This window comes from Eurytemora carolleeae, unplaced genomic scaffold, assembly GCF_000591075.1.
Source record: "Eurytemora carolleeae unplaced genomic scaffold, Eaff_2.0 scaffold133, whole genome shotgun sequence".
Classification (NCBI taxonomy): domain Eukaryota; kingdom Metazoa; phylum Arthropoda; class Copepoda; order Calanoida; family Temoridae; genus Eurytemora; species Eurytemora carolleeae.
Genome location: NW_019396188.1, coordinates 172,622 through 189,986, shown reverse-complemented (window position 1 = coordinate 189,986; position 17,365 = coordinate 172,622). Strand labels below are relative to the sequence as shown.

Sequence of the window (17,365 nt, the reverse complement as noted above, 5' to 3'; positions counted from 1 at the left end):
CTCGATAAAGACAAACTACAGGGTCACCCAAAATAGATGCGACTTTAAGAACAATAGTACAATCGTCTTTGAAGTCACAACCTTTGTGGGTAACCCTGTAGCTAGTTTAAAATTGTTTGTTTCTGCTGAGTAATATCTTCTTCCTTATTTATTTTCATGTTCCCAGACGTAAAAACTGTTTGTTAGCTTTTAAACCTATCACATAAAATGTGCAATGTGCACGGTCCAGGTGTCTAAAAAACGCTCTGTGCAATGTGCAGGGTGTCTAAAAAACGCTGTACATATATATTACTTGTTTCTTTTTGAAACATCTATGACATTCCTTTTTATCAACATTTTATCAAAATATTTATAACGAAATCTAGTAATTAAGCCAAAAAATTGACAACCAAAAATTGCGCAAATTGCAAAAATTAAACATTTTTGGAAGTAGGTCTAAATATGGTTTTAGTCTGGTATAGGTAACATAAGGCATTTAGGCAGTATGCCTGAGGACCCAGGCAGTAGGTATAAAAGCCCAGCTTTTCAGCATTTAGCTTTAAGTTATGGGCATGGGTTAGTTAAAAAAGTCAGGAAATTTGAGCTTCCTAACAAACATTCTAGTCGGGTTATCTAAAAAAAAACCTATTTAGCCCACCAGGCTAAATAGTGCTAAGCGTTTTTAAGACACCCTTATTATTTTAATGATGATCTTCATATTAACGGGATTTGATTAAGAAGAACAAATAAACTCCTCGGGTTGGAAGATTAATGGTTTAAGATTTATATCATGAACTTGTTGATATACAAGGTCAAATAGGGATCAAAACTAGGAGGATAATTAAATCAAATTTCTCCTAGAACTGGTCGAACTCCTTACAACAATGTAACACTTTTTTCTGTATATTGAGTTATGCAGAAAAATTCAACATGGACGATTTCTGCAGGAATTTTCAATATGGCGGATATATGAAGGAAAATTCAGTATGGCGGATATATGCAGATAAATTCAATATGGCGGATATATGAAAGAAAATTCAATATGGCGGATATATGAAGGAAAATTCAATATGGCGGATATATGCAGATAAATTCAAGATGGCGGTTAAATACAGACAAATTCAATATGGCTGATATGTGCAGGAAAATTAAATATGGTGGAAAATGTGGAAAACCACGCAGCATCTCTTGTTACCTGAAGAAGAGGTTTGACTTTAGTGTAAAGTCTCCACCATTGCCAGTTCCTGAGTTTGAGGTACGCGGCACAGTTCCTCTGCAGGATTCTGATAGCGTTCAGCTGCTGAACTTTCTTCTGATAGTTCCTGAACATCAACGCAATCTTTAGCTGAACATTTTGCAACCAATCTCTTGGAGTGCCGGACAATTCAAATCATTAAACCAAAAAATTGACGGAATGACATGGAAAGACATTACAACAATAAAAATTGGAATGAGAAATATGTAACAATTAAAATATCTTTGCATTCAATTAAATTTTAACCCCCCCACCCCCCCACCCACCCGGAACTCAGGGTGTCCAGGCCACACCGCATGAGGAAAAATGCGGGGGCTTGAAAAATGACACGAGATTAAATTATCCCATTTTGCATGGATCATGTTAAGTGTCAAAAGGAACAGGGCTGAAAAAATATAAATAAATTAATAATTACAAACATCATAATAAATGTAATAACAATTTTTAGTTTTAAATTCTAGTTTTAGAATGATGAATAATATATTCACCCCTTAAACTAAGGCCTATACCCCCAACCCACGTGAGATTATTAACATTCAGAACAAACCTTTTATCTTATTCAGACTTAGGTTCAAATAAAGCTGAAAATTTTAAGGGGGGGGGGGGTCTCAAATTTTGACCAGTTCATAAAAAACAAATTTGATATATCAAATTAAATTAAGGTTGGTGCATGACAAAAAAAATACAATAACTTAGTAGCTACAATACAACAGAAACACTTAAAACTAAGGAGTCAAGTAACAATGTACAAATGAAAACTAAAAACAAAAACAACGAAGAGGATGTGTATTGGGTAAATAAAATCTAATTGAATAAGTATTAGTAAAGTAAAGAGACTGTTAAAGAAAACGTAAAAGTCTGTAGATAATTTTAAGATGAAAATGTATCAATTGCGGATAATGACAACTGGATAGATATCCGCAAGTTAAGGTAAGGACATCAGAGAATTTTTTAATCAAAATACACCAAATTCCGTAATATGCAATGAACTCATTTTCGGTAGCTGTACAATTGAAAATTAGTTGTTTGTAAACAAACGCAACAGAAACTGGACTTGAATCGAAACATGAAATTGAACCCATAGGAAATACACGGACAAACAGACAGACAAAGGAAATATATGTAAATAGAGTTGCGTTAAAATTAGGACCCCCCCTCCCCCCCCCCGTCTAACTGACCTCTTTGCATGGCCTGTTTCCCCCACCTCCTCTCATGTCGAAACTGTAGATATTGTTTCGACATTAGCCTAATTAGATTGTTTGTAAACACTCTGCTAAACCAGTTTTTACCCACCGGAACCGAGTTCATTGTTAATTCCAGAATTCTTTTTTGTTAAATAAGTAAATTCTCTTATGGCCCACCCTTGGATAAATAAATGAAAAGATAGAAGGATAGATAGATAAATGAATAGATAGATGGATAGATAGATTATGAATAAATAGATGTATAAATAATAGATGGATAGACACTAACCTTCTAGCTAGAAGACCTCTGCAGTAAGCCTGGAACTTGACAACAAGATCAGTTATCCTAACATCCCTCTCCTCCTCCAGCTGAGCTAGAACTCCAGCTCGGAAAAATATCTTGGACTGACCAATCCTGAAGAGTCCAGGTTCCAGCTCCAGGGAGTCCAACATCTTCTCACAAGCTTTCTTTCCGTCCATGAACCCCTTAGGGATCACGTTAGGGGTCAACAGCTCATACCTAGGAGAAAATATTTTAATCTTTCTTTTTAGCGGTTGTTAGAATTTGGTGGAAACAATCAATTATAAAAAGAATAAGTTTTCCATAACTAAACAATGCAAGCACAATTTTTTAGGTCACAAAAAAAAGGTTTGAAAAATCTGATTTACATTCGTGAACTAAAATTAAAACATGAATAAACAATTCAAGACTTTTTTTCTTGAAAAAAAGAGACATAAAAGACGACATTCATTGTTCCCCGCATCTTATTTGATAATCGTTAAAACCCAATAAGAAGAAAATTTTAAAGACAAAAATTAATCTTTGCATTGTCATATATACAGAGTTTAAGGTCGGTAATTAAGTCTCTTATTGAAAGATCTGGGAAAAAATGAAAGTTTTGAAAGACACGTTTTATCACCCTTTTAAATACTTTTTACCCAAAAATCATTTATTTACCCCAATTCAGCGAAAAAACCTAAAGAACTCTCGCGCTCCGCGCAAACACACCTCACTTTTATTAAAACGTGGGTTTGGAATGACTTTTTCAAGTAAGTATACAATCCTGCATAAAATGTAACCCTGTATGTATTTATTAAAAAACTACCTTTGTCTGAACTCCTGGAAAGGAACCCTGTTAGGAAACCCCTGTCTGCAGATCCTAATACCCTCAAGCACTCCGTTGCATTTCAACTGATCCAACACCTGAACAGAAAAACATTCAAGGGATTGTTCAACTTTTTGATATGAATGTGATAGCACCATTTCTGTTCGTAAATTTCTCCAAGAGAAGAAAAAAGTAGATATAAGTTGCGTAGTTCCAGAATAAGCTTACAAATTCGGGAACGAGCGCTGCGGCTAGGATAGACGAGAAGGCGGGCGCTGCAGCATTAGTGATTTGAAACGATAATTCGTAAATCGTATCATGTCAGATAAGCACAACAGAATTAAATTTTACCCTCTAAAAAAGTTTTTTTTATTGTAAGATAAATCTTAATTGTTTAAATAATAAATACTTCTTGATCTTGGAAATAAAGAACTTAAATCTATTCAACATGTCGTAAATGTTTTTAAACCCATTTAAAATGATTTAATTCTTAATAATTGATTTAGGTTCAAATATCACCGAGTCAACTAATTTTATAGTCAGCAAAATATAATAAGATATTTTCACACATTAATCATTATAAAAAAATGGAATGAGAAATATGCAACAATTAAAATATCTTTGCATTCAATTAAATTTTAACCCCCCCCCCCCCCCACCCACCCGGAACTCAGGGTGTCCAGGCCACACCGCATGAGGAAAAATGCGGGGGCTTGAAAAATGACACGAGATTAAATTATCCCATTTTGCATGGATCATGTTAAGTGTCAAAAGGAACAGGGCTGAAAAAATATAAATAAATTAATAATTACAAACATCATAATAAATGTAATAACAATTTTTAGTTTTAAATTCTAGTTTTAGAATGATGAATAATATATTCACCCCTTAAACTAAGGCCTATACCCCCAACCCACGTGAGATTATTAACATTCAGAACAAACCTTTTATCTTATTCAGACTTAGGTTCAAATAAAGCTGAAAATTTTAAGGGGGGGGGGGGTCTCAAATTTTGACCAGTTCATAAAAAACAAATTTGATATATCAAATTAAATTAAGGTTGGTGCATGACAAAAAAAATACAATAACTTAGTAGCTACAATACAACAGAAACACTTAAAACTAAGGAGTCAAGTAACAATGTACAAATGAAAACTAAAAACAAAAACAACGAAGAGGATGTGTATTGGGTAAATAAAATCTAATTGAATAAGTATTAGTAAAGTAAAGAGACTGTTAAAGAAAACGTAAAAGTCTGTAGATAATTTTAAGATGAAAATGTATCAATTGCGGATAATGACAACTGGATAGATATCCGCAAGTTAAGGTAAGGACATCAGAGAATTTTTTAATCAAAATACACCAAATTCCGTAATATGCAATGAACTCATTTTCGGTAGCTGTACAATTGAAAATTAGTTGTTTGTAAACAAACGCAACAGAAACTGGACTTGAATCGAAACATGAAATTGAACCCATAGGAAATACACGGACAAACAGACAGACAAAGGAAATATATGTAAATAGATCTGCGTTAAAAGTAAGTTAGGATTGGTGTTCCTAGAATATAAATATTATTAAATCTATTTATTTGGTGCAATAATAAGAAGTTAGGATTGGTGTTCCTAGAATATAAATATTATTAAATCTATTTATTTGGTGCAATAATAATAAGTTAGGATTGGTGTTCCTAGAATATAAATATTATTAAATCTATTTATTTGGTGCAATAATTAGAAGTTAAAAATGGAAACCAATAGCAATGTCTTTTTATTTTAATGTGCACGGGGTCCTGTATTTTGAAGATCCCCCAGTCACTGAGGAAACAAAATATAGGGTGAAAAGAAACAGAGATAAAAACTGTAAAATTTGAGTTCTACTGGCACGCACCCCTCCTTCAGTGTCAGAACCATTTTTTCTGAATTCAAAATGTTGACGAGAAGAGGGGGAGGGTGGGAGTTATAATTTACCTGAGAGTAACCATAAGCTTGGACAGCTGTTCCTTGTAGAGCTGGGAAACCGTTCTGAACATCCCTTTCCTCGTTACACGACCAAACTGGGTATCCGTCATAGCCTGCTGGGCCATACCCACTATCTCAGCTGTAAAGAAAAACAATTCAAAGTAAAAAAGAAAAACGAATTGTAGACGTATTTTCAAGTGACCCTCTAATTATTGAGTGTAACATGTTCTGCATAAGGATGAATGAAAAATCTTGTTTTCCAGCTAATTTTTTCTTTTTTTGTATTGTTGGTGACTTTCGGATATAAGCAGGCATAGGAAAAAGTAAAATTTGAACATGTTTTAAAATACCTTTCCCAGATAAAGGTTTAAAGGGTGTCGTAGTGAATGGGACATGCCGCTTTATAAACTATAGCAGGTTAATAAAAGAATAACGCTTACAGTCCCTTTAAAGAGTGCCATCTGCTATAGACATCCACGATTTAATTTCAGTACATTATCAAAGGTTAATAATAGTGTGTCTCAGTCCCTTTCATACAAAAAAACTAAATTTACTGTAAACGGCTGAGAACATAAATTTTATAATTAAGTGTGAAAAAAGAATAACCAGACTAAGCAGTAAACAATCTACAATATGCAATACATGTCCTAGATATTTTTGTTATTTCAAAGAACATTAAAAATGTCTATTTTTTGTTACAAAGTTTTTTAATTTTATGTGTTTAATGCACAAAGAACAAAACATATCTCTGAAGTTGGGGAAAAATAAGGCAAACTGAACAAAAAACGATTAAAAAACCGAAGTATTTTATCAAATTTAGCGATTTTAGGAAATATGAATGTTTTTTATATTCATTTACACCCCTGGAAATTCTAGTTTTTAAATTCCACGAAACTACAGGATTAAATTACGAGAGCTAAAAAAAAAAACTCGATAAAACTGTTTGAAATCATAATACTAGAAAATGTTCCAAACTTGACAATATGGCGGATCGTAAATCTTGATGCTGTCGTGGATTTCAAAGTCGTGAATCATGTGGAAACAAAGGGAGGAGACTTGAATAAGGAAATGTTGTGAGGTGGAGGGGGGGGGGTCCTTGATGAAAATTAACAGGTTAAATGTTACTCTTCCCACGCTATAAGGCCTGTAAGAGAAAGGATTTGTAAAACCAAGGAGAAAGGGGAATGTAGATAAGAAAAAAAAACAAGAGAACTAAAATCAAAGAAAATAATAATAAATATGTATAATCCCTACACATTACAACACAAGTCCTTTAAAGTGCGACAAATTTTAATGCTACAGGGTGACAAAATAAACTGCTTAAGGGTCAAATCACAGGATGCAGATTAACTTACCTCCTTCAAACCAGGGGGGTTTTATACTATTCCCCCCATATGGAGGTGCTTGCAGAAAAATAGTGATATTAAACAATTGTATTTTAGAATTTTTTAGTACAGCTTGTACAGTAGCTTGTCGAGCTTAAAATCCGTAGCTGAAAAAAACTAAAAATGCAGATATTTTTTTATACAAATAATCAAAGAGATTTTATTAAAAACAAGACTCCTTCTGAAAGTTTGAGTCCCCAAACAAAAGAAACAGATTCGGAAATCCAGATCCGCCGGATATAGAAAATATTGGCAAAAAAATGAACCGAATTCGAACCAAGCACATTAATAATGTGATGTGACATTCTAAATAATAAAGCTCTTCGCTCATATATTCGATTTTAAAAAATTCTACGGGCAACACCGGGCACTTAGCTAGTCTTAAATAAAACAAGATACTTACCATCTTTCCAGATATGGCAGACGAATGGATCCTGACTGGCCTGAAGATACTGAACAATATTCTCGTTGAGGGGATCCATGTTCTTCATTAACCACTTCTCCGCAGAGTAGTTCACGTTCCCGGCGTAGTGGACGATGCAGAAATCGGCCTTGTTCTAAACAAAATTATCCTTTTAAAGGGAGTGTTCGTGAAAATTCTGTTTTAGAAATACAGATTGTTTCAATAAGAATTAGAGAAATTAGTTAATATTGGACTATAACGAGGGAGGGAACCTCGGACGCCATAAGATAAGTTACAAAAGGTACTATTGTGAATCAGTCATGGTCCTTTTTTAAGGAGGTTCGTATGAAATAACAAAATTTCATTTTACTAACCTTGAAGTCAGTTTTGCTGAACTTAGGATGCTGAGAGTGGGAAGACATTAGCTTCTCCACGAAGGACTTGTCGGTGGCCTTCGGGAACCAGCATTCCTCATCGACCAGAGCCATGATACCCATAGGCTAGAATACAATTCATCAACAAATTGAAATAACATTCTAAAATTATCATTAACAACATTAATTTTTTAAAGTGAAAACTTTCACATCACATCACATCACATCACATCACATCACATCACATCACATCACATCACATCACATCACATCATAATCAAATATATCAAAAATGTTATATCGTCCTAAATCTATTTCAAGATTTAAGCATCCTTTAGCCATGAAAGATAAGGACGGTTATATCTAAAATAAAAATATTTCCATGTTTGGATTGGAGGACTGTTTTCACGCCAAGAGCGTGAATCCCTCTTTCCTTAAAAATACCGAAGCATATCCATATAAGATTTATAAAGGACCATCACTGTTCAGGGGCTTTACAACTAAAAAATCATATTTTTATGAAACCCCCCCCCCTGATAACACACACACCATATGAGAGTATTGGAGGGGTCGGGGGGGGAGAAGGGGAGGAGTATATCAGGCAGTCTGATAATCGATGACTTGGTTGGGTAAAGGTTAGGTATATTATACAAACAAGGAAAACGAGGGCAGAATGGAACTAAAAACGTTAGACCTGTTTTTATGTTTATAAACGGGATCAATTTACAATGTCTTCAATATACAATTTCTATGATTGTGGATGAAGTATTAAGGTTTGTGTGCATGGTTGAGGGGGGAGGGGATGACAATAAACATAAGAATTCTCTTCTTTGCATGGTTAATAAATGTCAAGTAATGGTTTGAATTCGCTCCACCCACATTAACCTTACTTCATGCATTGTACAGTGTACGCTCAGTAGGAGGAACACTGAACATCTTAAACTTAAAAACTGAACAGTGAAGTCTGAGAGGAAAAAACTGAACACTGAACATTTAACACTAAATACTGAACACTGAAAAGTGAACTCTGAACATATTACACTGAACATTGAAAAGTTAACGGCGAGCAGTAAACGTTGAACACTAAGCGCTAAACACTGAACACTGAACATTTGCCTCTTCACACTTCACAGTAGAACACTGAACATACTGAACATACGAACCAATGAACAATCAACACTACATTAATTCTATTCCCAATCAAGAGAATTCTTGCTTTTCTTTATCATATGTTGTTTCTGTGTTTTGATGAGGATCTTCCATATTCGGTGCATCGACTATAATCAGGCTTCAAGATATTTTGCTGAGTAACTCTCTAGTGTATTGACTCCTCCCAAATATTGCAAGAAACCCACGTCAATTCAGCTTTTACAAATCATTCTATGTATGTAGTCTTTTTTAATAACATTCCTCCTCTCTAGCCTAAACCTTTTCTTGCTGTATCATCTCTTTAATCTCCGTATGAGCCCTTACTANAGTCGACTAACTACCCCCCCCCCGGACGTAAAATGTTCAGATTTATATGAATCCAATGTTTGTCTATGGCCTTCAGCATCCGATAAGATTCATCATTTGTCTTGTTGAACAATATGTACAGCGTCGTCAGAAACATCCTTTCCCGCATTTTCTAAAACATAGAGTTGGGAACATTCTTTTCCCGCATTTCCGAGGTTCCGGATTATAAATATTTAATATTTAATCCTCTCTGTCCCTATTTAGACTTAGTAATAAGGAGTAGTAGTTGAACCACTTCTATGCGGTTCAACTACGCATTACTACTCATTAAATCTGGTTCAAGTTTCAATATATTTTCTCCGTTAAATTTGACCATCTTGGTAAGAGCAAGACACGTTGCACGGCGTTACATCGTTACCATGATTTTCACAACGTTGAGGCATGCAGGCATTTCATAGCTCACAAGCATGGTCATGCTTCCATTGCTAAATTACAGGCAAAAACCGGAGTTTGTATGTATGAGAAAGACCCTGAGATAGATAGATAATGGATAGATGAGTTAAGCAGCTAGAGGATGCACGAAGGTCATAAGGATCGGGGTTCATCCAAACCAAACCCATTCTACAGGGTGTCCCCAAAAATTATGGAAACCTAGAGAAAACATCAGAATACATCTCTGGTTTTAAAATTTGATACATGGAGTATCAAAAGGTATCATTACTTTAGAGCTTTCCAAAATGAGCCCAAGCTACTTTTCATCACAATAATTAAAAAATATATTCTTAGACAATTTTATATTTTACTTGATGAATATAATTCTGGACAAAATTCTCAATATCTCCGCTAAAAGACCAGGCAGTTGTATGTAATAGAATGTAATATTGTGATCACAAAAAAGCCCTGCGGTTCAAAGCGTTTCCATTTTTTTTCTACACCTGTTCACAAACCAATGATGAAATTGAACGATGCGAATCGTTGGTTTATGTGAGATACCTTAATAAGGATGAATAAACACTATTGATACCTTGAAACCCCCATATTCGGGAATCAAATTCTGTTCCATATTATACAAATCATAATATCAAATAAAGGATGTATCAGGGTCTTATAAACATTGATTATACCCGCCCCCCGCCTCCCCCCGGGAAAAGGGATTTAAGAAAAGTTTCTTATTACTTTTCCTGGAAACTTCATTTATTTCCCAAATTCAAATAAAACCCTAAAAATGGATAGCTAGCTTTCAGAATTTGCATATTTTATTTGAAGTAATTAACTTACTTTGTTCGTACGCATGTGATAAGGTTTATACTGCAATAAAAAATGTACCTTTAAATTAAAGATTTTTCTTAAATGCTGCATCAACGAGAAGTAATTTAGCAGCTATTATGCAAGGCTCAGGAGAAGGGGGGGGGAGGTAGAATGTGTACTGCATGAATGTTGCATGGCTACGGAATACTTGTTGCAATATGTAATATGGGCATATTCAAGCCTAGGGGCAAGGCCATAGCCTAAGTGCAACCAAATAGTTACATGTTGTAGGATACGAGATTTTAACTTATCACAAACTAGCTTGTGAATCCAGCGAAGCCCAGAGGAGTCATAGTTAGTCCCAACGATTACCCGCCCCTTGTAGTAAATAACGATTTTAGCTATTTTTCCCGATAAAAGTCGACTAACTAATCTCAAAACCAAACTAAGAACATTCCCGTGGATCTCCCAAATTACCCAACCAAAATTTGGGGCAAATAAGTTCAGGGGTTCCGGAGTTATGATCGGACAAACAAACAGACAAACAGAGATTACAACTTTATATAGATAGATAGATAGATAGATATGTATTTGCTTCTTTTGTTGTTCTCAACCCCCTTTTAGACAGCCCCCTAGTTTCAATCAACCTCCATTTAGACAGCCCCCTAGTTTCAATCAACCTCCATTTAGACAGCCCCCTAGTTTCAATCAACCTCCATTTAGACAGCCCCCTAGTTTCAATCAACCTCCATTTAGACAGCCCCCTAGTTTCAAATCAACCTCCATTTAGACAGCCCCCTAGTTTCAATCAACCTCCATTTAGACAGCCCCCTAGTTTCAATCAACCTCCATTTAGACAGCCCCCTAGTTTCAATCAACCTCCATTTTATGAAGCGAAAATACCAGAGTGACAACGATATCCTATCATCTGATCAAGTAACTCTATTGTTTCTGAGATGACCATGCTGAATATCCAATAATGAATTCTTGATCGGCCAAGGCATCTCAGGCTACCGTTGTGAATTAGACGTGCCATTCTATAAACGGAGGGTACCTTTAAATAACGCCTACAATCCCTTAAACTCATTTTATTCTTGATGTTCGGATTTTGTAGATTAAAAGTTGACAAACATATATCTTCTTGTATTCTACATTGTTTAACTAATTTGGATATTCTTTACATCTGTGCAGTTACTGCCTGAAAGTCGGGGATGGTGGATTGGTCTTCATGCCGAAGGCCAGATATCGTCTAATCTGAAAGCCTTCATCTATCAAATCTTTGGCCTGATTGTCACGACTCAAATGTTATTCTAGATCGATATTTTGACTCACATACTAACAAAATTTTATGAGAAAATAAGTTTTCAAGCATCTGAGGAATGTAGATTGTAGAGTTTATCCCAGTTCTAAGAAAGTGTTATAGTTATAATAAAATGTTTTATAATTATATTAGTTTCCAAACATCTCTACTTGAGTGAGATGCTTAAGATCAGGACTCGGTATATTTTTTTGCCATTTTTTGCTCATCCCCTTCAGAATTTTAAAGGTTTAAAATTCAAAACTTAATGTTCAACACTGTCCAATCCTGTACCTTAACGTACTGTAGCGTACCGTACTACAATGCNAGGGTTAAATCCCCTCGTTTAATTAATAGGTTCTGGCCTTTAAGGGAAGATTTATCCGAATATAATAAATAAAAACTTAAAATACATATTAAGTTACTTACTTAAATCCGACCAACTCTTTTCAGCCCCCCCACACACCCAAAACACCTGAAGCATGTATCTGTGCTAGCGTGCCTTTTTTCTTGTGTGTGCTTGTACAAGCGTGAGTTTTGTCTGATGTGTGGAGTGCGTTTTTTTAGTGTGTGTTGTGCTGATGTGTTTGTGCTAGCGTTCAATTTTCTAGTGTATGTTTGTGCTAGTGTATGTTTGTACTAGTGTGTGTTTGTGCTAGTGTGTGTTTGTAGTAGTGTGTTTGTGCTAATGAGTGATTATGGTAGTGTGTTTAAGCTAGTGTGTGTTTGTAGTAGTGGGTTTGTTCTAATGCGTGATTATGGTAGTGTGTGTTTGAGCTAGTGTGTTTGTGCTAATGCGTGATTATGGTAGTGTGTGTTTGTGCTAGTGTGTGTTTGTAGTAGTGTGTTTGTGCTAATGCGTGATTATGGTAGTGTGTGTTTTAGTAGTGTGTTTGTGCTAATGCGTGATTATGGTATCAATACAATACAATACAATACAATACAATACAATACAATACAATACAATACAATACAATACAATACAATACAATACAATACAATACATTACAATACAATACAACCTGTGAGAATCAAACCAAATTATCAAATCAAATAATTGAACTAAAAATCATTAAAAAAAGGACACTCATCATCCAACATGGATTGCATAAAAGCCAAAAAAAAAACATTTTCATTAAAATCTTACCTTCTCGATCAAATCAATAGTTGGCTGCAGATCAAGTCCGAAATCGATGAACTTCCACTCGATTCCTTCCCTCTGATACTCTTCTTGCTCAAGTATGAACATCTAAAAATGTAAAAAAGTGTAAAAAGTTAAAAGTTAAAAAGTTAAAAAATGTAGAAAACAGTCCAGAATTACTAATATTTCAAACCATGAATAATGAATAGTCTTCAGTTAGAGATTCACAACATCAGATTGCAAATATTTACGAATAGGATCCAGAACAATGGAGCCAAACTATTGCGGCTTATTAGCACTAATTTGAACATCTATTTATGGAGTCTCACTAAAAGGTCAATTCATCAAACTACGAACTAATTAGTCCAATAATCAGTGGATTAATAGATTGCTAATTAATAACAGTCTGTTAACTACTTCATAATAAATAATGGGTACGTAATACAACGTGGCATTAAAACAGCAATACACATTAACTTTATTTAGCTGAATGAATAATTTTCGGGTAAAAAAATCATTGAGGATAAAAATTTTGTCAATTACTTCTCCACCTAAAATCTTCAAAATCAATTTAACTATCAGCATTCAAATTGGTAATGAAATAAAAAATACTGCTTACAGTGTGGTTGAAAAGCTGCTGCAGCTTCTCATTTGTGTAGTTGATGCAGAGCTGCTCGAAGCTGTTCATCTCGAAGATCTCGAACCCAGCAATATCGAGAATACCGATAAAACTTGCCCCCTGCCTCTTGGTACGATCCAGCGAACGGTTAATCCTCGTCACGATCCATTTGAACAATCGCTCGTAGGTGGCCTTGGCAATCGCTTCGATGGCGAATTCGACCTGCTCCTTAGTCTGAGCCTTGGTGACATAGTCGCGGCCCACCTTGATCCTGGGTTTCAGGAACGCCTTGGTCAGGTCAGTGACTTGGATGCCAAGCAAATGTGCAACCTTAAACAAAATTGAATTAATATCAGTGGAAATGTTCAGTGAACGAATCTAAATCATATTCCAATTGTCGTCTTCGTATTCTACAGTTTCATGGTGACTGGGTAGTGAGTGAAGTGAATAAAGTATATATTTATATGCAGCTTCAATTTAAATGCAGCTTAATATGAATGCCTTATCTGCTCTGCCTTATCTTACCTATACAATAATGCATTGTTCAGAACAGGTCTATATACAATAAAGTACAGGGTGTCCCTCATCATATTTGATCGAGCATAGCTCTATATTGGGGTTTTTGAATGAAAATATATAAACTTTTAAGATTGAGGGATTTTACGACATTGTAATTAATACATTCATAATTAAATACAGGGCTCTTTCTAGTATTCTTTTGTACAATGTACATATTTGGCAATATGATATGAGGCACTCTGTACCTGTACAATGTACAAAAACAAAAAACTATCAAATTCTCTAATCTATGTACAACATAAACTCAAAACAACTAAGAATCATACAACATTGGTTTCCGTTCACACAAGTAGATAAAAGCGTTCATTTGCTGTTTCTTGTTATTTCTATTTTCATTTAAAGATAATAAAAGCAAAATTTGAGAAAATTAGAAAACATTCCCAAGTGCTTCTCTGAATCCTCATTTTTGTGCGTAACACAATTAGAGATACGCAGAAAATCTTAGGAGTCAAAAATGAGATTCAATTCTCAAATATTTAGTTAAAAGGTGTGTGGGAAGGAGGGGGTGGGAAGGAGGAGGGGGGAAGGATTAGGTGCTAAAATAATGCATAGCGAGGTGTATTATTTAAATTCTTAAATATTTGTAAATACATCACCAGATCTCTAGCTAAAGTTAAAATAATTTGCATAATAATACACTTATAACAAAAAATATCTTTGAAACAAAAACGGGAGGGGAGGAATGTTTTCTTAAACCACATAGATTTACTAAAATATGGATAGAGATTCTCTATGAGTGAATGATCAAAAAAATTTATCAAAAAAGATTGTCAACCTTGGATGAGAGGGTTGGGGCCGCTTGTCAAACAAAAATATATTCTTAAAATCTCTACAACCTTAAGAAAAAAAGACCGGGATTTTTTGTGCGTGTGCACTGTGCATAGTTTCAATGAATGGAAGTGAGATAAATGTTTTACGATTTAATGTTTGTTATCAAGATTCGGCCATATTTATTCTAACGGAGTCCCAAAGAAACATGGGCTTTTATATGAAAATCAGGACTAGGTAAACCTTCTTTAACCCCCTCCCACCCTATCAGGTTAGGATGGAAAGTATCGATTTCTTAAAAATTCGCAAAAAGTGGAAAATCAATTTTGCGCTTTAAAAAAAAGACTGGGAAAATATTTTCTAAAAATCGTTTTTATTTTTGAGGCTCCCTGTATTGGTGAAAAATTCTGAATTCAAAGATCCATTCAAGTTGTCGGAGGGTCGTGTTGTTAAATTACGTTTACATGTAAATTGAAAACTATCCATTCAATTGGGGCTTTAGCAATCTACACTTAACATTTCAAATACACTAACATTTCAAATACACTTATCTAAGTCTTTCAAAATAACTGCAACTAATGTCATTCAAAAACCATCCACGAATACATTTTTTTATTTTCATCTCTTCAAAGTGTTTGCGATTCATAACGGTACCATATAAGCCTTTATCTGACCAACAATATGGAAGATATTGTCGTTTTTTTTAAAGTGCTAAATTTTGACAATTTCTTCCTTTGTTTATGTAGAAAAATCATCATTCGAAAATAATCAATTTTCAAAGAGAATAACATGGATATCTTATTCATTCTTGATCGAACAAGGCGCTAAAAGGTACCATTGTGAATCTAACATGCAAGTCAAGGGTTAATTGAAATTCCGTAAGAGTCTCTTAAACCAATGATTTACCTTTTGTGCTACAGTGTTATCTGGTAGAGTTGCTTGATCTGTATTCCTCTCCTGCTTGAACTCCATGTTGCCGAAGAGCAGGGCGGCGGAGATCACACGGAACACGGAGGTCAAGTCATCGTCCGACATACCCATCACCTTCAAGACAAAACATTTAATAATTTTCGTTTACAGATTTACAAGAAACATCAATACAGGAATACACGTTAAAACCATGAATGAACTGAGGCCGAATTTAAAGAATTTGAGCCGCGGCTCAAATATGGTTGGTTTCACTTAAAATTGTATTACATTTTTCAAGATTTAATCCGGCGCTCAATTTAAGCCGGTTTTTTACGGATTTGAGAAGCGGCTCAAATTTACTAAATTCTGACACTGGAAATACAAAGGGGAATATATCACAACTTCCAGGTCCTTTCCCACAAAGGTTGACCTAACAGGGAATAAAAAAGTGTGAAAGGAGAGAGGAAGGAGAAAGAAAAAATATGGTATCCTCGAATACCAGAGGAAAAAAGGAAAAAATTCAATTCAGTTTGAATTTTCTAAAATATTTTCTTGAAATTTCTTGAAAGTTAAATGAGGGAAAAGAATTAAAATTTTCTTGAACTTTCTTCCCCTAAAGTTTCTTAAACATCAAAAGCATGAAAAATATAATTATCATTTAATTTTCTTCCACTAATCTTCTTAAAATCGAAAGATGGAACAGAATTTGATTTATCTAAGTTTGAAAGAACACCATCAGGTTGAAAAAATATAAGAAATATTCGAGTTTAGTCACTTGGTAAAAGTGGATAGTAAGTTTTTGCATTATACAACTTCCAAAATGATTTGAAGAAAATGAACAATTAGGAAGGGGAGGGGGGCTGCTTAATAGCTTCACCCTTCAAAAACATTATGTGCAAACCTTTAGAACAGTTCAAAATATGTTAAAATAACCTATAAGAGTTTAGCAGTAAGAGAGAATTTGAAATATATTTTTATTTGAGGTTGCGTCAAGTTTTACACCAAAATATCAATTAAATTTTTTTGTAATAAACTAAATACACAGGTTCTTTTAAATAAAAGTAAAACTATTTTTGCTATATATATACTCGGATAATGTTTATATATATTTTTGCTATATATATACTCGGATAATGTTTATATATTTTTTTGCTATATATATACTCGGATAATGTTTAAAATGGGATTTGATAAATTAAAATGGATTACTCAAAATAAAAAAAAGGAAACAGCCAATTTATGTGCAGATTAGTCAATCTAATAAAGGAATTGGCCAATTTAATGAGAAGATTGGTCAAGCAAATGAGTGAATTGGGCAGGCTAACGAAGTAATTGGCATTTCTAGTAAGTAAATTGTTCAACCTTACGAAGGAATTGACCACTTTAATTAGCGGATTGGTCAAGCTAATGAATGGATTGGTAAGTTTAATGAGTGTTTTGTCAAGTTAATGATGGAATTGCCAATTTAATGAGTGGATTGGTCAAAGATATGAAGGAAAAGGAAAATCTAATGATTGTATTTAACAAGTTAATTAAGGATGTGGCCAATTTAATGAGTGGATTGGTCAAGGATATGAAGGATATCTAATGATTGTAATTAACAAGTTAATGAAGGATGTGGCCAAGAATGAAGGTGTTGCTAAAGGATTCAGCTTGGAAACCCCGAAAATGTATATTTACTCATTGGTCATTAATCAAATAA

The 17,365-nt window shown here is 34.3% G+C and overlaps 1 protein-coding gene across 1 annotated transcript in view; it reads right to left on the bottom strand.

The window, feature by feature from the left end:
* Positions 1–17,365, bottom strand: part of LOC111697630 (myosin heavy chain, non-muscle) — a 57,954-nt gene that overhangs the window by 11,258 nt on the left and 29,331 nt on the right. Inside the window, exons 9-18 of the mRNA XM_023467696.1 lie at positions 15,661–15,798; positions 13,408–13,737; positions 12,795–12,896; positions 7,648–7,773; positions 7,274–7,427; positions 5,495–5,624; positions 5,126–5,149; positions 3,525–3,686; positions 2,708–2,938; positions 1,175–1,301 (exon numbers count right to left, since the gene is read on the bottom strand). Coding sequence (XP_023323464.1) covers positions 1,175–1,301; positions 2,708–2,938; positions 3,525–3,686; positions 5,126–5,149; positions 5,495–5,624; positions 7,274–7,427; positions 7,648–7,773; positions 12,795–12,896; positions 13,408–13,737; positions 15,661–15,798 — 1,524 coding nt within the window. The remainder of the gene's footprint in view (positions 1–1,174; positions 1,302–2,707; positions 2,939–3,524; positions 3,687–5,125; positions 5,150–5,494; positions 5,625–7,273; positions 7,428–7,647; positions 7,774–12,794; positions 12,897–13,407; positions 13,738–15,660; positions 15,799–17,365) is intronic.